Source organism: Amia ocellicauda, chromosome 7 (assembly GCF_036373705.1).
Source record: "Amia ocellicauda isolate fAmiCal2 chromosome 7, fAmiCal2.hap1, whole genome shotgun sequence".
NCBI classification, from domain to species: Eukaryota; Metazoa; Chordata; class Actinopteri; order Amiiformes; family Amiidae; genus Amia; species Amia ocellicauda.
The window spans coordinates 41,139,657-41,163,701 of record NC_089856.1 but is presented as its reverse complement, the minus strand read 5'-3'; the positions used below and the strand labels follow the sequence as shown (position 1 = coordinate 41,163,701).

General features: G+C 38.0%; 1 protein-coding gene across 1 annotated transcript in view; it reads right to left on the bottom strand.

Annotated features, from left to right (window-relative positions):
- dner (delta/notch-like EGF repeat containing) overlaps positions 1-24,045 on the bottom strand; it is a 63,562-nt gene that overhangs the window by 10,427 nt on the left and 29,090 nt on the right. Inside the window, exons 2-8 of the mRNA XM_066709660.1 lie at positions 21,672-21,980; positions 20,433-20,527; positions 19,180-19,343; positions 14,634-14,776; positions 12,465-12,618; positions 8,058-8,171; positions 4,475-4,699 (exon numbers count right to left, since the gene is read on the bottom strand). Coding sequence (XP_066565757.1) covers positions 4,475-4,699; positions 8,058-8,171; positions 12,465-12,618; positions 14,634-14,776; positions 19,180-19,343; positions 20,433-20,527; positions 21,672-21,980 — 1,204 coding nt within the window. The remainder of the gene's footprint in view (positions 1-4,474; positions 4,700-8,057; positions 8,172-12,464; positions 12,619-14,633; positions 14,777-19,179; positions 19,344-20,432; positions 20,528-21,671; positions 21,981-24,045) is intronic.

Sequence of the window (24,045 nt, the reverse complement as noted above, 5' to 3'; positions counted from 1 at the left end):
ATCCACCTGGCACAACTCATTTAACTGAAATCCTGCTGGTTCTAGACTAAATCACCTTTCCTTTCAGTTTTTACTTTACCCAGAAGGCTCTAGTCTAGGCAGTGGCGTGTTTAATGCAGAGTTAGGGGCCAAAGCTCGGACTAAAAAAAGAAGTCCGATGGGACGTGTGCGGTGGAAATCGACGATTCTGATAAGTAAACAACTGTTTTGTCCTCACAAGCCCACCTTCACAAAGCCCTGACAGAGCAGTAGCAACCATCCCTCCCGGGCACTATTTACTTCTAATAGCCGAGTGCTGTCATGGCAAGTCCAATAAAAACCAGCAACAACAGCTTCCCTGCTGGGCACAAACTTGTTCCTCAGTTTCACAGCCCTTGAACCTAATTGAAACTGTTTAAAATTCTCGCCCAGTGCAGTATTTGTGTGATGGGAAGGACTTCCGATGAAACAAAAGCTGATATTTAGTGTCTGGAAAAGTGAGCACAAAAGGGGGTTATGAAAGGCAAGGGCAGACAGGAGGAAAACTCAGGAGTCTTTCCAGTTAATTGGAAGCTCTCTGACACCAAAATGCAGAATGCCTTGGCAATGAAGGGCAGCAAAGTAGAGAGGTGTGAGGGGGAAGGCATCCTTTGCAGCTAGCATTTCCCAATTGCAGCTACAGTGAACCGTGACAATGTCAATTTAGTCGAGAATCATTTCCCTAATGCCCCATTTCGACATCGGAAATACAGGTTGTATCGGGACACTCAAACCAAAGACTATTAGAGATGGCATAATGAAGACTGACAGCAAGGGCCCTAGAGCTTTTATTTCATTTTTTGTATCATATGAATGAGACACCCTTTCAAATTGTGTTTGTGGGACCTCAAAAGCTATGCATTACTAGTATGAGAAAAAAACATCTTTAAATTATGCAGTCCAACTGCAATCACCCGGTAAATATGTTTATAGTTAATAAGCCGTGGATTTGGCATTAAAATGCACTCATTTTAAACTATTCTCCTGCTTTATGCTATAAACTGTTCTGTGTATAATAACTTTCCCTTTATTTAAAACGAACTAACTGTTACAAGTAGAGTTCTTGTAATTGGTATAGTTTCTGGCCTGCAGACTATCTTACCAGAAGTAGGCCTCAAATAGGAGTGTCTGTACTGCCCATCAGAAATATGTATAGAAGGAACAGAAGTTGATTTCTGTTATGTATTTTTGCTGCTTTATTTTTCTCAGGGAATGACCGAAAATAAAACTATTGTTTAATATTACTCTCAGGCTGAGTGTAGCGTATTCTGTGCTGTTTTTCTATTTTTCAATGACTCACACTCAAGGAATAATTACCTCAATACGTTTTTTCTATTTTTTGTCTCGGTCTGGCAGCGTTTTATTTAGTTTTTCTTACATTTCTCCATCATGCATCACGTCTTGAATGTTGAATGAAAACCAAAAGTTAACAAAGTCTTGTAACTGACTCATCTGACCCCACACAACAGAAATGATGGCTGGGGTGAGTAATGGCTGAGTACTCAGCTACATTTCTTCAAATTGGGTAACTTAGCTGCATTTCTGCACAATTATGTGCTACTGTAGAACACATATTAAATAGGCTACCGGTGTATTCAAAACAGTAAGCTCAGGTTCTCCAGATCCACTAGTGCTATATATTGTGACAACTCCTTCTACAACACTAGCTTATACTGCAGCACCTTTGAATGACAACAGGATCTTTGCTATAACTCAAATGCAATTTAATGTTTCTTATAAGTATTAAAGACAGGAGTTCCTTTTTTGTTCAAGGGGGGAAGCAATAGTATCAGCTTTTGTTTCCCATTCCACAATTTAATTCAAGTCAGTCACCAGCTCCAGATATATTATTTCCTGTCCCTTCATGCCTATGATTTAAGACAAAAAGTATATTTTCAAACGAAAATATAATGTATCTGAACAACAGCCTTTATTATAGGGAGCACCTATCTAAGTAATGATAGACATTACGTAAGTGTAATTGGTTGAAATGCCATTTTATATTGAGGGATATAAAAAGAAATGTTATGAGCGTGAAAAGATCATTAACTCCGCTGAGGTTAATTTATTTTATTGAGGCTGGTTTCTCGAATGCACGCCAGCAACATTGGAGATCTAATATTCCCATCAGGGCTAATACAGAAATAACAGTTGCTATGGTGAAAAAGTGAAGCCCTTGCACATGGTTTTGAAGCTACTTGATGATAATGCCAGGATTTAGTCATGATAAAAAATCACCAGCAGTTTTACTTGGTCAGAAAGAGATCCTTAAAAACAAGATCACTCAATCAAAATAAAGGCTTAGAACTCAGGTTTGATTACTTTTTGCTGCCGTGTACCATTTCGTCTTAGTCTCAGTGGCTGGGAGCTCAATTCAAACAAAAAATAATAATACTGACCACCTGCTATGCTTGTTAACTGAACTGCGTAGATTATGTTTCACTGTTCTGACAAACTAGGGTAAAAGAGAAATACAGCATGAATGGCTTGGACAGAATTTGTTTCTAGTCAAGTAATGAGCACAGTGCCGTGCTGATGTTTGTTTTGCACTCGCAGGCAGATAATGGCACCTATTTTGAGATTTTAAAGCATGATATACCGAGATCAGCCATAACATTATGACCACCTGCCTAATATTGTGTAGGTCCCCCTTTTGCCGCCAAAACAGCCCTGACCCGTCGAGGCATGGACTCCACTAGAGCTCTGAAGGTGTGCTGTGGTATCTGGCACCAAGACGTTAGCAGCAGATCCTTTAAGTCCTGTAAATTGCAAGGTGGGGCCTCCATGGATTGGACTTGTTTGTCCAGCACATCCCACAGATGCTCGATTGGATTGAGATCTGGGGAATTTGGAGGCCAAGTCAACACCTTGAACTCGTGATTCATCAGACCGGGCCACCTTCTTCCATTGCTCCGTGGTCCAGTTCTGATGCTCACGTGCCCATTGTAGGCGCTTTCGGCAGTGGACAGGGGTCAGCATGGGCACCCTGACTGGTCTGCGGCTACGCAGCCCCATACGCAACAAACTGTGATGCACTGTGTGTTCTGACACCTTTCTATCAGAACCAGCATTCACTTTTTCAGCAATTTGAGCTACAGTAGCTCGTCTGTTGGATCTGACCACACGGGCCAGCCTTCGCTCCCCACGTGCATCAATGAGCCTTGGCCGCCCATGACCCTGTCGCCGGTTCACCGCTTTTCCTTCCTTGGACCACTTTTTGCTGCTTCTAACACATCAGCTTTGAGGACAAAATGTTCACTTGCTGCCTAATATATCCCACCCACTGACAACTGATAACGAGATTACCAGTGTTATTCACTTCACCTGTGAGTGGTCATAATGTTATGGCTGATCGGTGTATGTATGTATTTGCTTACTTATTTTTAGTCAGTGTGAATGATGTTGTTAGTGAAATAAACTAAACTAAAACGAAACTACACTGTCATTAACACACACTTGAAATATTAGTATTGTATTAAAATAACTATTCTTATAACATTAACATATTTGCAAATATCTCAATCTCCATTAAATCAATGCTTGTGTGCTGGTATGTTATGCACCAATATTGGTGTAGCTATTCACTTCATGTTCAGAGTAGACAGATTATTTTATTCCCACTACCTCTAGTAATAACGTCTTGCCAAATTATATTTCAACTTCTCTGATATAGTATCTGAGTAAACAGCTCTGTCAGGTATGAGGATTCACAGGCCTATTCTTTGTGTCCTTATTAAAACTGTCTGTTAAGCAAATATTTCAGTCAAGTGAATAGTGTCCCAGATGCTGATGTTTGTATGAGTCTTGTGGCAGTCCATATGCATACAGTACACAAGGTTTCTGCTTCCAAATCGAAAAAAACGCACAAGACCGACACTTCCAGCTTAAACTGAAATATAGCAGCTACCTCAGTATATTCACTTCAGAAACGGCTTTAACCTCAGATGCTGTACTGAAGATGGAAAAACCAATGTTAAATTACATTTTCAATTCAAAAGCTAGGATCTTCAACCTAGTTACTATGCTCAACATTTAACGTTTGAACATCTTTTTCAGACGTAACCATTCTTCAGAAACTCCTTGATTAGCAGAACGCTCTCTGAACTAGTTCCCATAGGAGCTTCCGTAAGTAATAATCATTCAAAGAGAGTTGTCAATTTGTCTTTCACAGACTCCCAAACTGAGTTAGTGGTAAAACAACAACTTGACAGCAGCAAGGAAACTGACATTTAAATAACTAGCAAAGGGGGCCCAGGTTAGAAAATGTGCATAATTGGTTGCAGATTAAGCATGATGACAGAACATAGGCTCTGGATATTATTGGGTTTTTGTTGTTCTTGTTTTTCAAAATCAGAAATATTAAGACAGGAAGATGATAAACTATTTCATGCCTAAAGCTTCACAGATGCTTATTCTGAAATTCGGAATGACTTCTGGAAGTGGCGTGAGCTCATACCTGGAATGCACAAGCATTTATAGCTGGTCCCAACGCTGCGGCAAATCCCATGAGCGCAGGGGTTCAAGGCACAGAAATCAATGAGCTGTGCGCAGGTGGGGCCGGTGTAGCCTGGGCTGCAGCTACAGCCATAGGACAGTCCGTCGGTGTAGCAGCTGCCATTGTTCTGGCAGGGCGAGGAAGCACAAGGATTGATCTTCTGCTCACAAGCAGAGCCCAAATATCCTGGGGGGAGAAAAAACAAGAACACCATATGGGATGAAAACCTACATCCAAATACTAAAACAGTGTCCTATGGTGTCTATAGCTTTCTTGTTCCTTAAAATCAAATTTCAATTCCTGCAGTCAATGGACTCCCTGCCTACTGTGTATATCACTGCTGTTGCTCTCTTCTGTACTGACATGGTGATGACCTCAGAAAATGTTATGTTATCCATATTATAGCAGGAAAAATACTATTAGGTATAGTTGACAGCTGTTGCCATGTATCAGAATAATAATGTTAGAAAAAGTACATTCTCGTGTAGTATTGATTTAATTTCCTGTTCACATTGCACATTCTGCTGAAAACAAATAATAATAATATATATATATATATTTTTTTTTTATTATTATTATTTGTTTTTTTAATCAATGAGTCTCCTGGAGTCTCCTAGAACAGCTAAGAAACAATAAGACTTTAATCACCTCAGTGTCGCCTAATCACAGGAAAGACTTCTGCCCAGCTTTCCAAATGAAAAGCTACAATTATTTACGATAATCCCAGAAGATGTGTTGCATGTTGTATGGACGTGTTTCTGTATTTTATTTGAGAGATTTACCTGTAATTACTGTATTTATTAAATAACAAACAGCTGATAGCTTACGATCTACAAGGATTTTGGAGGTTGTGTTTATGAAATTGTCCCTCCATTGTCTGAGTCTTTGTTAGTTTTGGCTTGGTATGTCATGGGAGATGTGCTGATTGGGTTGGGATGTGAATACACATGATCTGCAGTTAGAAAGAAGGTTGGTATATGGTCTAATTTACAAAACCATTTTGGATCTTTTTCTTTGTGTGTGTGTGTGTGGGGGGGGGGGGGGGGGGCGGAGGTTGTAAAGGTAGCAGGGGACATGAAAACCCCCAATAGTAAGGATAGTTAACATAGACAACCTGATGACCTTGTTGACTTTGTCCCTGAGCCAAATTAAGGCAGTGAAAGACAAACCCAATGATCTATTGCTTAATTTTACCAATGCAAATATTTGTGTAATGGAACTTGTACTGTTTCAAGCTGTCACAATTACACAATCCATCTCCATACTGGATCCATCAGTAAAACCACAGGCTCCCACAACGGTGTCTAACAGACATGGGGATTAGCTTGAGGAACAGTTGCCCGTTAGTTCTGTAAGCATTAGAAGAATTAAGCCAATCACAACATCTAAGTGTGTTTAGTCTGGCAGGCTCAACCGCCATCAGAGATTCAATAAAATTATAGTATCGGTGGACTTAAAAAAATAACCTACAAAGAACATAATAACTTTGGCAGAGAATGGGAAACATTTTCCACTGAACAGCTCTTGCAACTGACTGTTATTTCTATCTGTGCTACTGTGACAACCTTTTCTCCTTCCTTCATTACCTGCTCCTCTACACAAAAGAAAACCCGCTGTAAATTGCAAACTGAAAAGCCCAGAATAATTTGGTCAGCTAGTTCAGATGTTAATCTTTTTAAAATTCCCATCCCTTATGCAAGTTTAGCCTGGTAAATTTACCACAGGGTTTGTGCACTTTTAACATGGTTTATCTATGGTTTTACCCTAGATTTACATTGGTTTCCTAAGTGATCAAGGTATTCCATGGTATTCCCATGATCCAGTGTCATTAAGCACAGTAAAGGCATGTTTAACACATAGGAAACCCATGTAAAACTATGATAAAACCACAGTCAAGTCATGTTAAAAATGAAAAAATCCTGTATAAACTTTAGAAGGGTAAACTTGTTTTAAGTGATATACTGAACGTGTGCTTTATGTTATCACTATTTCTCAAAACCCTTAGAAAGAGAACATCTGGGTTTATAGAAAATCTATAGAAAAGACTTGAGCCGAATTGTAGTGCCTACATTACACTAAATATAGAAAAGCTTAATCCTTCTGACTTTTAATGCAAGAGAAAAGCAAAGGAAAGCTCTGGGGACTGTTTTTTACACAAAGAACTACATACGATTTAGATGACAAAAGATAAATATTATCCTTTTTTGGTCTATTCAGCATTGCAAAGCATAGTCATAAATCATAAGTTGGTAGAGAGACACCCATCAGACCATTATCTTTATATTAATTCACATTAACCTGTTTTTGAGAACAAGAATTCACTTTTATACTTTCACAGACTATTTTTTTATCTACTGTCCTCTTTTTTACTTTAGAAACTCTAAAATGCCATAATTAAAGAAAATTTAGTTTATACTATAAAGTAACCTACTTTAAAATGTGCTGTACTTTTCTCAAATGACCTCATTGAAAATGACAGTGAAATTACTATCATTATTAAAAACCTATTTTAGCAGTTTTCTTTCCTTGAAATGCACTTCATTTTAATCAGAAGCTGTATATCGTGCTCTATTTTTGTCTGTTTTGTATTTATACCAGAATCACAGCTCAGCTTTGTTTGATCCATAATTACTTCAGTATTAGCTACCATCCTATAACCCACAATCAATGCTAGAAACTAAAGATGTTGTGTAACTTTGTATTTACCTTCAGGTGCTGATACTGTGTATAGCAAAGAGTTATGAATTTAGACTTTGTTTATATCAATTTGTCAATAACAGTTAGAGAAAACAGTTGTTCATGCTGTATAACTTATTTTCTCTACAAAATTTAGTACTTTGAAAGGTTAAATTGCAAGTTCCCTTTTCCCCCTGATGGTGGGAAACATTCCTGTATAGAATTGTGATCATTACTTAAGCTATAAAATATTTAGAGTTTTTCCTGACGAAGTCCCAACACTAATTAAAGTGCACCAAAGCTTTTCACTGATTGGCTTACGGTTAGTTTTCTGAAACCGCAGCAAATTAAAATTAAATGGCTATGTTCAAACCCTTCCACATCAGATAAATAATTCAATCATAGATGCATTATTGAGGATTTGGCTTGACAAACTCCCATGTGTTTGTTTTTTGAAAGGTTTGTAGTTTTCAGGAGCAAAATCATTGTTTTATTTTTTTTTCCTCATGAGCACCAGACATCTTCAGCCTATCTTATCCTTTTGATGATGCCTTTAAGTTTGATGTATTTTAGAGAAAATGCTATGATGTTCAAGGGAATATTAGACTGGGGCAATCTAGTAAGGAAAAGGTGCTTTTCAATCGAATTTTGTAACTGATTATTTTACATACGTTTACATATGAAGAAGGAAAGAAAAATGCTGACACACTTTATATAGAGATTTAGGCCCTGCTGTGTTGTAAACAGTCATTCCTTCACCCTTTACACAAGACAGTTCCAACACAAATTGGGTAATTCAGACCTTATGGTTAATGAATATTTTACAATGCTTCTGAAAGCTATCAGGGACAGTATCATCTGTGCCTACCTTCTGGGCATTGGCAGCTGTACCCAGTGACACTGCTGGAGCAAGTCCCTCCATTCTTGCAGGGCTCGGAGAGACAGTGATCGATCACAGAGTGGCATCGCTCGCCTGTGTACCCTGGAAGACATGGAGTGATTGACATTTTAAGTGATCCTCTCAGGAAGAAAAAATAAAAACACTCTCACACTGCAATCTAAATTACAATGAAAGCGATACATGTGGTCCAATTTCACCACAACACACCACAGGAGAGAGACCAACTACTATAGGTAGGCCTAGCTGCCAAATATCCTGTATTTCATGGGAGATTGCTGTAATGTGAGCCCTTCTCCTGCGCAGCTCCTGTAATAAAAATGTATCCTATATTTCAAACAAATTATATTCAAAGGAAAATGCCAAAGCCACAGACAAATCACACAGAGCATGTCAGATTTTAGGACTTGGGGGCTGATGGTGGAAAACATGGGGAAGCCTATGTGAATGTACAATTCAAAGTTCAACCAATTAACTTAATACACATCACATTTTTGGTTTTAATAACTTTTTATTAACTTTAAAAGTCTCTTAATTTCACTTCTCAATACTGACAGCGAATGGGAGATGTCATATACACAGGAGCTTCTGTTTTTCTCATACCAGAGGTTGTGTTTAGTAACTTTGCTGGGTTGGGAGTATAACTAATAGTGAATTCAAATTAATATAGGTAACACATATTGCTAAGTAAATCCAGTCTATGAAGAAGATGTCAATTTTGTTAGGTGGATTAAAAGGTATAGTTACTCTTAAACAGCTGGAATTGGTTTAATGGGAATCTTCTGAGAAAATGTTTCATTAAATTAAATTGCTGCTGTGTAAAAATGCACTGGCCCCACAGTAATCACATTCTTCCAGATCAATTAGTTTATAGGGTCATAGACTATTGGCTTTCGGTGTTGTTTGATGTCACTTTGTTACATAATATAATCAGCCTTAGTAGGATTAAGTGCGGTTTTGTCTAAAAAAAGACTATGAAAACCCACAGCAATTAGGAGAAAACAGTCCAGCACTTTCAACTAGATACTGGTTCTGTCTAATGAATGTGATTGTATCGGCATAGATCTTCTCTATCAGGACAGCTATATTTGGGTAAACTTCAAAACCAAAAGAGAGCTCAGTTCTGACACCCTGTTTCATTATTCTAAAAAAGCAGTTGTGCAATCTTCAGATGACAGACTCATATTGCAGAGACAGCTGTCTTCTTTGTTGGGGCCCTTAGTTGCATATTCATTTCTCTTGAATTGTTTCAGTGTTTTACAGGAGGCCACTAACTTCCATCTGCTTTAAAGATAAATAGATATATAAGTGAAGACAAACTCACCCTTATGTTTTGAACTGCTTGAGTAAACCCTGTGTCAGTCACACGGTGCAACGTTATGGGTAGAGAAAGAAAAAGCGCCTCTGAGATTTGTGTTCCTTCTCAGCTACCGCATTTTTCACAGATGCTGTGGCTAAGACTCGACAGGCCTCATTTATTACACCTCTCTAATTTATTTACTGTCGTTTGTCACATGAGCCATCTAATGTGGCCTAGAGCGACATCATTGCCAAGCCCTGGAAACAGATTTCTTTAATTTTGACTTTCATCAGCTTCGTCTTGGATATTTGTCTTAAAGAGTCTGTACTCTGTGCCAGGTGACTAGTTTATACAGCTTTGGAGACTTTAAAAGATTTAAGCATATGCTAGTCTTGGTCATTTAGATCAGGATTAAGGGAGGCTTATACAGTGACCACATGAGACATAAATATTATTCAAGGAAGAAATAAGGGTGCCTACACAGTCAGTGAAGACATTAGAAACCTATTTCAAAAGAGAGACAATTTTCACATCAGATTTGCTTTTACTGAGAGGTCTATGAAAAACTGTCCTTATTGATTCTGTGTTCACAGGTTAATGTTTACAAGATTTCAAAGGCGTGAAGGAAGAATAAGCCCCTGATAATAGGACCAAGATAGTAACATTTAATTGTATGTTAGCTGTGCTTTACTTCTCATACCTCTGAAGTGTGCAATCGCTCCAACTAAGACCATTGAACTGAACCATTATTCAGCTGGGGCATTAGCTGCTGTTTTCAATCCCTTTCTCTTCAGGTTGCCTCAGCACAAAACACCCAAAGTGCTTTAGCAAACTGCATATCAATTTGCATTTAATTTAACATCAGCTAGCTCCCTTTGTCTCAAGAAAGCAAGGAAAACTGTTGAATAGGAGTGTTGTCTGGCAAAATATGAAAAGGAAAAAATAAATTAAATCTAAATGCAAAACTAATTATGGGTGTGATTATTATGTGTGCAATTAGCGATTGGAAAAAACAACAAAACAAAAACAAGTCAAACACAGGGTTCCCACTCTTTACCGTTTCAGAGCAGCAGTCACTCCCAGCAGGAACTTTGCTAAATACTTTAAATGGTAAATCCCTTACAGATTAATTCAGCAAAAAATACTTTTATTTTTGGCAAACATGAGCTGTCAGCAGAATGACAGTATTATGTTTTCCTGAGTTACAAGCACTCCCCGCTAGCTAAGCCTTTAGCTTCCATATTATTCACTTCCACATTCTTGCAAATTAGAAACAAAAAACACAGATAAATAAATAATAAAACACAAAAATAAATCAGGGCTACAAGAGCCGTAAGAGTCCCCTTAGGACAGGAAACATCTTGGCTTTGATCACTGTCACCACGTAAAAAACGTACAGACAAGGCTCCCCTGCGGACGGGCAAAACAAAAGATTAAAGAAACAGACCAAAGAATGTGAGCTACAATCATAACAACACGCTATCTAGCACTTTATTATCTTACTTAGAGATGGCAGATGTCAGAGGCACTAAGAGAAAGTCTTCCAGATCTACCCAAAAATAAAACAAATATTGAAATACAGGCGGGAGGTAAAAGGTCTTCCCAAGTGGCTTGCTTCAGTAAAGACCTGGAGTGCAGGTTAGGTTATATAGTCTGGAGAACGCTGGTTAATAATTGGGTTATGTCATGATTGCTCTCAGGCAGGGAATGGTTGGATGAGTGTCAAGTTAGCTGGGGTAAACGTCTGAGGTTTGTTTGTGCCCGTGAGCTTGCAGTATTGTTATGAGCCATCATTATAAATATAGTAAGCAAAGCAAAGCATCACAAAACTGAAGATATTAACAAATCATATAAAATAATTCAAAAATCAACTCTTTATCAACTTTTTATTTTTTGCATTTGCAGAAATAGTCTTGTTACTCTGATATTCTTGCTCATATATTGGATGCAATTTGGTTGTCAAATTGACCACCTATTAAAATGTTTGGGATGTGCCTGTGAAGAAGGCCTCCATTTGATGTTGAATGACTTTGCCAAATATGACAAAACATGTTCAGCTGTGCTGCGGCTGTCGTTCAACACGAATGTCCTTGCACTGACCTCCTGCTACCCACCCTAAGGAAAAGCATGCCCTTCTTCCATGAGACAGACATATTTGCATGTCTTGTGCAGTGCTGCAGTCACGCAGCTAGCACAGAGCACTGCTGCATCACTGGCTCAGCTCTATTAGAGGCAACACAGACGATATCAGACTGCGTTTTCACCTTGCATCACTGACACCTTTTTACTTTGCTGAGCAAGGATTCTAAAATACATAACAGGGAAGATTCACCTCTACTACAGGGAACATACATTGACATGTTGAAAAAAAGCTGCCTCACAATTACAGCTTGTAAGTTAAATAAATGTGAGAATGTATATTTTGAAAACATTTAAATGTTGCATGTCACATGATACGCAAGCTTGAAAGACAACAGATTTCCAAGTATTTATACACTAGTCGTGACTTCTTTAACTTCTTAACAGTCTGCCCCTGATTGTCTTTCACTTCTTGAGGCGAGCAACCAGACTTATTCCAGGTCTGAAGGGAATGTCCTACTGAGAGACTGAGGAACTGAACCTTTTCACCCTGGAACAGAGGAGACTACGTGGGGACTTGATCCAAGTCTTCAAAATCATGAAAGGCATCGACCACATCAAACCAGAGCAGCTTTTCTAGATTTACAGGGACCTTCTAGGCATTCAAAACAGAAAACAGGAGACATTTCTTCACACAGAGAGGCATCAAACTCCCCAGTGATGTGGTAGAAGCTGAAAATGTGGGAACATTTAAAAATAGACTGGAGAGGATCCTTGGATCACTCAGTTATTAATGGACACCAAACGAGCAAGATGGGTCGAATGGACTCCTCTCGTTTGTAAACTTTCTTATGTTCTTTTGCTCTAAACCAAACTGCATCATCTAGCTCTCTCTATATCTGAGCTCTACAACATAACCTTTCATTTTTTTAATTTGTGTAGAAGTGTGTGAAATACTTGTATACTCCATTATACTTTCTCTGTGTTTTGTTCCATACCTGGCTGGCAGGTGCAGGTGAAGTTTCTTCCATCGTCTCCTTGCCTAATATCAGTGCAGGAGCCATTGTTTTCACAGGGATTCTCATAACAGGCATCAAACTCTTCACAGAAGATGCCAGAATAGCTTTGCTCACAGTCACAGTAGAAGGTAGTCTGAAATATCAGAGAGAGAGAGAGAGAGAGAGAGAGAGAGAGAGAGAAAACACAAATAACTTTGTAATTTATTCAGTAGACTCATTCCAAACCCACCCTATAAAACAAAGAGCTTTGTCCTTCCATAAGTAATGATGATGGGGTAGGAAACGGATATATTAGTTCAGACAGAAGCATTATAAAGATTTGTAAAAACAACGTAAAAGAACATAACCCATAAAGTGGTCTATTAATCTGCCTGTGGTAGACGGATGGCAGAACGGTAGATTCGGCAGTCTTGTCGCTACACATGTCAAACTGGGCAGATGTATTACCTCACAGCTCTTCTCTTGGTTGAGGACAGAGACATCCAAACAAATAAAACAGATTAGACATATTTAATCGCCTTGCAGTTCTTAGTATTATTTGAGCACAAACCAAATGAAATGTATGCCTCATAAGTCACTGTGTGTCAGTCTAACAAGAGATGCAACTGTCCTAAAATAAACTGGCACTTTTATCGTTGTTCTAATTTAGTTTATTAGATTGATTTAGTGCATGTTATTACTATAATTTATGTTGTCTGTCATTTTGTTATTCATGCATAGTTTCTCCACCTGGCTCTTATTGTTGGGTCCTGAGCTTAATGGTAAATTATATAAGATGCACCTGCACACAATGACCAGATATTGAATTTGCCAACATTTTAATCATCACCAACTTTTCATTTTCCGTTTATTTCCCATGAGTACTAACTGAAAAAAAGAAAAGCGTCTTTTTAAAATAGTAATCATGGAACAAATACCAGGTTCCAAACTGTTTCAACTGCCATCTGCACAAATCAAATGAAAACAATAAGGTACAATAATGCAAAATTTCAGTGCAGGCAGTGACCTTCATTTCAAGTGGAACATTTCTGTTTTAATTTTGTGAATGCAATATGGTGCTGTTGTGGTTTTCTTCTTCTTCTCTTGTATTGAACAGTGCAGCTTTAGTGCCATTTATGTTTTGTGGCAAGATCTGAATAGGTGACAGAAATGTTTACAGCTACTTTGAAATTATATGAACTTTATTAGATTACATTTGTGCTGGACTTGGCTCTGCTTTGCCTTTAATTCTTTAGGGTGGCGATGTCAACTATTCACTGACTATTAAAAAGTCTACATTCACCTGCTTTTGGTTTCATGGCAACACCCCTGGCTATAGCATTTCTAATTACTTTGTCTGAACACCTGTGGAATTTGAAGTAATACGATTTTTTAAATGCAACACAAATGTCCACATTAATTTCCCACCTACTGTCAAAGAACTGTAGTGTTTCTTTAGGTAAATAATTACATATGTTCTTAGTTTTTTGTATTAAAAAGAATGTTTATCTTGCTATCATGCCGAATTCATTTGTATAATAGAAAGTGTTCCTGGAAGCTTCCTACTACAATATATTTTGTAAAATAAGCCCTCATGAACATTTTACAGATATGAGTAATAACAGTATAATAAACAGGTACTAGAACTAGCTGAACTAGACCATCTGCTTTATTAATAAATCTTGTGATGAAAGCCTTTTGTAGATGCATGTATATTTCTCAAAACACAGATTTATGGCTTTGGAGTTTTACATCTATTGTTAGAATTATACCCTTTTTTCCTGCACAGCTCATTATTTATATATACTGCAAATGGAGGGCGCAGTAAATTAATACCAGAGCTGCTTAACTAGAGAATGTATCGCATTTTTTTTGCATAATCTATAACATATAGCAGAAGAGGATATATATATAACCAATAACCAATTTAACCAACAATACCAGTTGTGTTTCTCATGCGAAAGTAACGTATGGCACATCTCTCCATGTCTTAGTTCACCATTCAGCGCTGCAATTTATTTTATTAAAAAACATACAATAATAATAATAACTCTGTATGATAATGCCCATGTTATTGATTAAATACATGCATAAGTGACATTATCAGCAACCACATACAGAGACAAGTTAATCTTGTCCCGAGGCTAAATTACATCTGATGCCTCTTACCTTCAGAGGCTGTGTGATGCACTGTCCTTTTCCTGAACACTGTGGATCATTAAAGCTGCTCCCCGGCTCCACACAGCTGCTGACCTTCACATTCACATGCAGACGCAAGGTCACGGCCACCTTCCTGGACTCATTCAGAAAGCCTAGAAGAAAGGCGCACGGTCAACACGCATCCTCCACTGACACACTGTCACAAACAGGCTTCCTGCTGAAGAATAAAGGACCATCACAACCCGTGGCTTTGTAACTTTCATTGCAGTATCACCAAAAAGAGCTCTCCACTCCCATATAACTTTTTTGGAGGAAAACAATGAAATTCAATAATAAGTACATAAACTAAATCACAGAGGGAAATGTTGTGAACACTGCAAAAATGTTTTGGTGTTGTATTCAGGTCCTGGAAATGAATATCTGGGGCATGAATCCAAAGCAAAAAAGGCAACTAATGTGTAGAATAATTTGAAATATCCCTTTTGGAAAGCTGCCACTCTCATCAGTATCAAGGCCACTTTTTTTTTTAAGGCTACAGCTTTCGAAAACACTCGACCATGGTTGGGAAAAGCCCTATGAATAATCTGAATACTTCTCATTGTCATTTAGGAAGAGGTTTACTAATTCTGAAATTAAGGAAAGCTGAGCCATGATAATTAATAAACAGATCAAGTAAGAACGGGAAATATCTGATGTGGGGAAATCCAAGAATACTTCTAAAGAATATATACAATATTTAATTCCAGGAAGAATAAGCAAATTTAATATGATAATAAAATTGTTTCTTTTACCCCAGATTCTGCTTTTGCTGTGCTTTATTGATAAAAATAAAATCACCCTTTTTCTTCATGTGTGGACATGCACAAAATAAAAAAATGTCACCAAAATCTATAAAATAAACACCCCCCGAAGCACTGTACATTTACATATGCACAAGATGAAAGTGCTCGTCTCATAAAAGCTAAAGCTGTGAAAGTGTATGAAAGAACTGCAGGGGTATTATGATGTACGGGGATTTGATCATGAAAGGAGAAGCCAAACACGAGTCAAGTTTCATGCAGAGAGGTTGCTTTCAGACACATCTCCAGTAGTTCACATGATATTCACTGGAATATTTATCAACTGTGTGCTTCTGCTGGCTATTGGCGTGCAATCTATTTCTGCACTTGAAACATCTTAATGCTGTAGAAAATGGAAGGTATTTTAATCTGAGGGGGATGGTACATGCGGGCAAATGATGCAAATGTTTCCTTCTCAGTACAGGCCTAGCATCAGTCTTCATGCCCCCCCATCCAGCTTCCTTCAATTTATCATATGCACAGAAATGACTCCTGATAATATGCTTTTGAAACAAATTGAACAGAAGCCACTTTCTGTGGGTCTTTTGTTATTAGTCATTATCTTGCTATTTGGACAGGACCCAAAAAAGAGGAAAAAGCAGCCATTGAACTATTATATCTGCATATGCAAATTTCTGGATGTTTAATTCTTAAGAGCAAACACATTTTAAAACAATCTACCCCCCACCACCCACTCACAGGAAGGAACTCCTGTGATTTTCAGCAATTTTCAGTGATAGTTGGGAAAAAATATGAATATGCTGAAATAAATAAACGCGTTTATCATAACCAATGAAATAAGGACGTTTTCGGTCGTACAGAGCTTCTATCTGTCATCCAAAATGCATCTACTATACCAGTAAGAGTATAGTATAATTAACAATCTTAAAATTGTCTATGGTGTGTTTGGATATAGCTATAACTTTGTCAATTAGGGCATTTTAATCAAAAGATACAAATGATAATGCTAGAACCGATCAAATATTTAAAAATGAGCAACACAGAAAAATCTGACCCAAAGACTGAAATCTTTTTTTTGACCATTTGTGGGGGGAAAAAACACATCAGCTACCATAGGTACCCGCTCTCTGTGCACAGAGTGAGAAATACAGCAAGACAACCTCTACCGAGCGAATGTGGCTCAGGCTAACCCGTTTGCCCTTGAAGAGCCCCAGGCCTAGCACAATGACGTCAAAGCCCATTTCACATCTTGAATTCTAAAACCAGACATTCAAACGTCTCTTTAAATCCCAGAGGAAGCACGCAAACACACAAGCAGACACACACACAGAACCTACCCATACCTATGAACTGGATTTAAAATGGCCTCTTACTAAAACTATATTATTACAAGGCTGAGAAGACTTGTAAAACACGGTAAACACTGTAAGCTGTGCTGCTCAATAATGAATGCTGTGTACATGTGGGACAGATAAGAAAAAGTACACTACTCTAATGCTACTCCAGAGGGTCACTCTTGTCAATTAGCTGGATTAGTGACTCCCTGCACAGAGAAGAAGGGCAGAGTAAAAACTGGGAATCAGCAAGCCTAGGCAAGATGGCTGAGATACACTAATACATCTCTATTTGCAAGCACTGCTGGATTGTAAACAGGAGAAAATTACAAGAACTGTCACTGTTCTTTCCAAAGTATTATCATTCTTTTATTTTTTTTGCACTGCTCACAGATTCCCTGTTGTTAATGATTGTATGAAGCCAATACAGCGGGTAAGAAAAAATCCAGGTTAAGGTCTTTAAATTTCAGGTATTAATCACTTCCTTAGCTTTTTAATTCATAGTAATTTACCCATTTCTATGTAGCTAAGGCAACACATGGTTTTAAAAACATACAATGTACAACATATACAACACAATACTAGGGTAGCATCATTATTCTCTATATATATGGAATTATTATCAATATAATACATGTTTCAAAGCTGTTTAGTAATCGATCATTAAATTGCCGTCACAGTTGATGACAATGTTCCTCTAATGGTCTTTGGGCCATTGATTACAAACTACAGAACCCAAATCGGCATGTACAATCCAGCCCCTGCATATATATATGCCCTGCTTGAATGCAGGACTGTGTGACTGCTATGCATGATGTTCTTGCTGTGATCAGAATGAGTTATGGGTTTGCCAGGCAAGGGAAGGGAAAGCACCAGGTGTTACTCTCAGCCCAGTCCACCTGGGAGAACCAGGCAGCCTAATTTTAGTAGCGCGTCTGTGCAGGTCCATTGATCATGGATTTGCTAAAAGCCAACAGGCTTGCACAAATATTCCACAGAGCTGAACACATTAGCGTACCCGATGCAATTTAAAAACGTTGAGGGGAAAAAAACAAAAAACAAATCCCATTCCAAAGGAGGATTGCAAGGATTTGTACAAGCTTTGAAAACATTGAATTCATTTTAACACAGGACACGCTTCAAAACTTCTGTCCATCTGCTCCCTTTTTTATTTTTTTATCTAAAGCTAACTCCCAACATGTATTTTTTAATGTATGTATACCCTTAATTTACTTCCAATGATGTTAGATCTGTGGTGCCCAAACATGGTCCTAGAGAGACCCTAAGTTTTGTTAGTCACCCTAATTTGCTAATTTCAAATGACTGGGAACACGTGGTCAATTAAGCAAATAACTTAATTAAGGAAACTCTGGTCATTGGGCACTGAAAAGGGTAGTTTCTTTTCTTTATACCACAGCTGACATTACACAAACCACCTACTTAATTGATGACAATACAATTCTTCTAGGTGTTAAGAAATTGATGATTAAAGGTTACCTATAAAACCTGTTGGATAGGGGTTCTTGAGGACTCAGTTTGGCATGTTCAAACCCATTATGATTGTGCCAAGCAGTCCCAGTCTTTCTGACAATGTAGTAACGAGCTGGTAAATCCAGTTTCCTTCCCTAGCCTGTCCTGCTTTCCTCTCCAGTGTCACAGTATCATTGAAGGAAAGCAAGCTACCATATTGTCTTAAGCCAATAAGGTACGACTCACGATGTTAAGCTCATCTGTGTTAATGACGTATTAAACAAAATAGCAGATGTTTCAAAGCCAACTCCTCTTTTACACCAATGTCAATCTCTGACTGCAGTCCTGTGCAATTAGTCCAGTTAAAAGTCATTGCTCTGAGACCGAATCAAAGGTGCTCTGATGCTTTGATCCTTCAGTGTAGAAGTCATTGCAATGATGGTCATGTTAATTAATGATTACATTTTCGCAGGGATTTTATGGATAGAGCGAATTATTAGGAATGATCAAAAGGAAAAGTAATGGGGAAATTGCTAATCAGTAACAGCAAGCAGATTATGTTCTTAAAGTGTTTCAGTAACAGACTAGGCAAATACTAAATACTTTTATCATTATTACAACAACTGTAATTATTATTATATAACAGACTGATACCATGCAAGGCGACTGGAATGGTTTAACAAACACTAATATATAACATTCTACATTTGCACAATCAATGGCATTGATAGTTGCTGAAAATATCACATTTTTATCTAATCAATAGGCAAGCACAAGACTGTAGCTGAAATAAATGTTGAATGGGTTTCTACTTCTGTCTTCCATTACTCTTTTAAATGCAAATATAAGACGCAGATAGGTATCTCTGCCTCATCCACTGGGCTAAACGTTATTGATGAACCATACCGAAAACATCTGTCAGATTAATAGGAGAACCTCGTCTTCGCTTACCGATGTAGTAATTGTTTCCCAGGGGGATTGAGTCATCTGACAGCACCAGTCCGTCTACAGCTTGAAGTAAAGGAACATCGCTTCCTTCAGAAATGGAGCACTGCTTGAATCCGTCTTCGCTCACTTTCCACAGGGTTGGAAGCCCTGTTACATTTACCTTTATCCTAGGAAAATAAATGAGTCAGTGCAGCTCCAATGTGTATAAAGAGGTTGCCTGGAGTCACAACCACTGGTCTGGGATAATGCAGTTTCTTCTGTGGACCTGCCAAAGTCTACTGCTTAAAAAAGATTAACTACACTACACTATGTACTTGACTTTTGTACAGATTAATACATCGTCCATTCATATCTTGTTGCTCCTTCTAATAGTTATATATTTTTTCATGCTCTTACTTTTTGTCCTCTATGAGATTATATATTTTGACCACATGAAATGTTCTGGTCAAACATTATGATTTGGTCAAAGACGAGAGAGATATCTACTGCGGTTGAATCTCTAATAAGCCATGTTTATTCATAACCAGTGTAGCCAGCTGTTGTAACAATAGGTTTATTAGTATGCAAAGCAGCCTGGCTCTGCAGTTTGGCACTTTGAACTTGGAAGAGTCAAAGGGTTGGAAATTAGTGTCAAGACTTTCATTTGAGTAGCAAGAATAGCACTTCATTTGTATACAATAGGACAGATGATTACCAATTAATTTCACGTTCATTACACGTTAACCAATACCAACCGATTTCAATACTGTTGACAGACAGCTTAGTTAAGTGAATGGTTTTAGCAATTAAATATTCATAATTTCTCCTAACAATCTATACTTAGAACTGTTAATGGCGTAACCCGGTTTATTGGAACTCATTTGCTTTCTATTGTTTTATAAGTTCTGAACACACGTGTTCTCGGTCATCACTGAGTGGAGACTGTTCTCTATGGCAGCATTAGTAGTAAGTCTTCATAAATGTGAGATGTATATAACAATTATGCATCTGTCAAATGTATTAAGAGATTGCCTGGAATGAAGAAATGGATATGTGTGTGTAATTAGTATTGCAAGTGATTGTTGTAATTACTTGGTATCAGAAGCAAATTGATGAATCATAATTTAGAGTTTCAAAAACATACGTGCAAAAGGGTGAAGCTGAAAGCCTCTTAATCTGTTGTTTCTTTCAAGATAAATAATATGAGAGTGGATATTAGAAGAGGGAGAAAGGCAGGTATTTATGTTAGGAAAAGAAAGTGATCGCTATGTGCTTACTTCACAGATGTCTCCTCTGGTACTTCAAGAGACAAACTCTGCGTCCCAGCAGATTCGCTAGCACTTGCGTTCTCACAGGCGGAGTCCAGGGTTATCTGAAATACACAATTGCACATGGAGACTGCTTTAGCCACATTGAAGATAATTTAAGCAGCAAATCCATTTTATCTGCTGGGCAGATAGATAAAGCAGTTAATTTTTTCTGCCCGGTGGGTTTGGAATATTTACTACACGAGACAGAATGCAGAGCACACAAATAAAATAAAATCAAGTGCACCGACAACCTCCTTCTTTCCAAAAAATCCTGATATTGTAACCCTCTCCTAAAACGACCATCTACTAATTCATTTAAATGCTCATTAAAGGCCCTGGCACAATATGCACAGTGATATATAATTCTGATGTGTGCAATCAGTTTTAATGGAGATTGATTTATCTCACAGGCAGGGCTGAGAAAGTGCTCAGTGAGATAGAAGATAAATTACTCCAATGCATGATAAGAGATATAAATGAAAAGCCACCAAGCAGCACTCTGTAGGATGCACACAAAGCTGGCAGATGCAAAGCCTTTACGCAGGCTGAACTAAGACTGCAAACCCAGTGCACTAAAGCCTCGCGGTACAGATGGAAAATAAGCGCATGCAGTGTGTTGCCAATGCCTTTGTCTTTATCCCGCTTCACACTACAATGGGTCCGAGTCTTCCACGAGCACATAAAAAACGTATTTACTTCAAGTCTACCACTGAATCCATTTACTTAATCTATGCATTTAAATATTTATTTACTTACTTTTCTTTCTTTCCCCTGGCAAAACTTTGATTGCAGGGGTCTGTTTTTTATTTCTTATTATTATTCTTTAACAAAAATATTTAAACCTCAGTAACAGCTTGGTGAAATTAGCAACAACAACAGTAGTAAAAATCTCCTTCTTGTGGAAGTTATGTGATGCCATTTACATATGCCTTTCACAGCCAAGAGAAAAACAACATATATGATGAAAAAGACCGCATGCTGAATGTCCATCATGCTTGGATGGATTGGCAATGGGAAACGTTTTGGCCTTAACCCACTTGGCCAAGGGACCGGCAGCCTGGCCATGAGAACAAGACTATTGGCACATTCCCACTGGATGAGATGAACCAAGTTGCTGCTGCCATGGTGGTCTAGAGATGCTAAGTGATGGCCCATCAGAAGGGGAGGTTTTTAACATCAGAAATCGTAAGTATTGACAAAGCTTACGTGTCTTGTTTCCCACTGTAGCTCAGCTATCTTCTGGCCTGGCCTCGGCTGCCACACTTGCAGGGTTGGTGCTACTGTCTGCACAGGGATGTTGGCCGTGGTGGCTTGGAGGTCTTGTGCAGGTGCTGAGGTGGGCTGTTCGGTGGAGGGAGCCAACGATGCCTCCAGACTGGCCGCAGGGCTGGTCTGAAGGGGCTGGTCACACAGTTCACCTAGGTAGCCCTCATTACAGACGCAGCTGTAGCCATCATTGCTGCTGCTGCAGTTGCCATGGAGACATGGGTTGCTGGCACACGGGTCCACAAAAAACTGAGAGGAGAGAAAAAGACAAGTTACAGGACTGGAAAACTCATTATTTTTATTTATTGATATCATCTAATCTAGCACAGGCAGTGGTAGATTTGAAGCTGCTTAAATAAGGTCTGGTAAAAAACAATCTTGTAATAGAGTATGGTAAATTAATTACATCAAACACAGCCACAGTGTGTACTACGAATGATAGGCCACATTAAGGTGCTTGAACTGATTAGACATTGTTATAACAGCTCACATTTGACCTTTTAAAGTTTCTAAATAACAAAATAAAAATGGTTTTGTTACCAATACCCCAAAATCCCAACGAAATTGCTAAATAAATCAAGCAGCCTTGCAAACTTGACAAAAACATGCAAACTTAGCACTGCAAGGAATATTTCAATATGCAGTAACTGTGCACAGCTACAGTGTCTATATAAATGGAGCTGGGGAGCTAAATCATAATTCTCATTAACAGTATTTAAAAAAAAAAGTTTTTAAATGCACACTAAGGGAAATTAGCATTTATTTAAACTGCTTTTTAAAAGAAAACTAATTAGGTTAGTAGAAAAGTGGGAAAATAAATAAACAGGAAAATATTTATTTGAAAATATGTATATCTTCTGACACTGTGTATTTATATAATGTAGGCAATTATCTCACTCATGCAACACTGTAATCGTGGAGCTGTGGTAGGTCTACAGAAGACTGGATATTTTCCCTCCAGGCTTCTAATGAAAGCTGCAGATACAATTTCAGTAAACCAATCCCACAGAAAACACAAGGTCACACTCGTGTGGTTACCATGGAGCAAGATATAATCTCTACTTGTATAATGAATTGGTTCTCCCAATTTATTATTGATCTCAGTGATGGTGGAAGGTCAGGTTAGCAGGGGGAAAACAATGTTATTGGCGTCATTACCCAGTTGGTTGTAGTCCAAGAGGGTTTAGGATCAGTAGTCTACCGAGGCCTACATTTCAATACCCCTTCTCACCACTGTACATTGCTACATAACCAACAACCGCCTTAAGCATCACCATCAGTAAATACGCACTTGCTAAAATAATAATAAAAAACTATTTATATAATTAATGACTCAAGTAATGACCATTTTGCTAATTTGCAAGAATGTCCACTAGCATCAGAGAATCAATACAAATTGCAATAAACAAGACTCCCATTAGGCAATAGAGATCATCAATTTTCAAATTTTGAAGACGAAGGGAGATTTTATCCTCTTTCCACCGTTTATAAGATTACTAATCGTGGCTCAGTCTGTGTGCAGAGTAATTACATTGATCAGAAAGTGAAAGGGAATGCACAGAGCTACGGGAATATTTCACCTCCAGGTACTAAAATGTAAATCTATCACTTAATGGACATACAGAGGAGGAGTTTTCATTGTGCAGAACCAAAATGAAGGAAAACAGAAAGCCACTATCATTGGCTGTAGTAGACATCTGCAAAGGGGCTTAGATCACATTTCCCTCTCATTCTCATATCTCATGTCATATTTATAACTAGTTGTATCCATACTCATGTAATAGGTTCAAAAAACAAAAACAAGTGAAATAAACTATAATGCTACAAACATAGTACTGTTGTAAATCATGTAAGTCCTGTTGAATAAAGGCACCAAATAAGAACAGCTGGTTCATGAGAACTTTATTTTGCAAGCCTACGAAATATTTAAAAACATTACATCTGTATATAAAGCAATATTTACCACAATCTAAAATACAACAGGGAAAGAATCTCAATCAGTTGATCCCGTTCCCTGTGTGGTTAGGTTAATGATTTTCTTGAATTAAACACAATTCCAAATATACTCACAAATGTATGGCAGCTAACTCCAATACCACTTTACGTCTGAAGCTAGTCAAGCTGTACTAATGTATTCCTCATGACTGTAATTGCTTGTAATTAACATAAGGCCATTTGGAAAACTAATGACACAATAACTGTTGATAACAAATGACTCATCTTTAGTCAGTGTCAAGAGTGCGGGGGTGTTAAGAAATTGGTTCCATTTGCAGCGAAACAGACCTATCAGGTTCTGAAGGCACTACAATGTTTT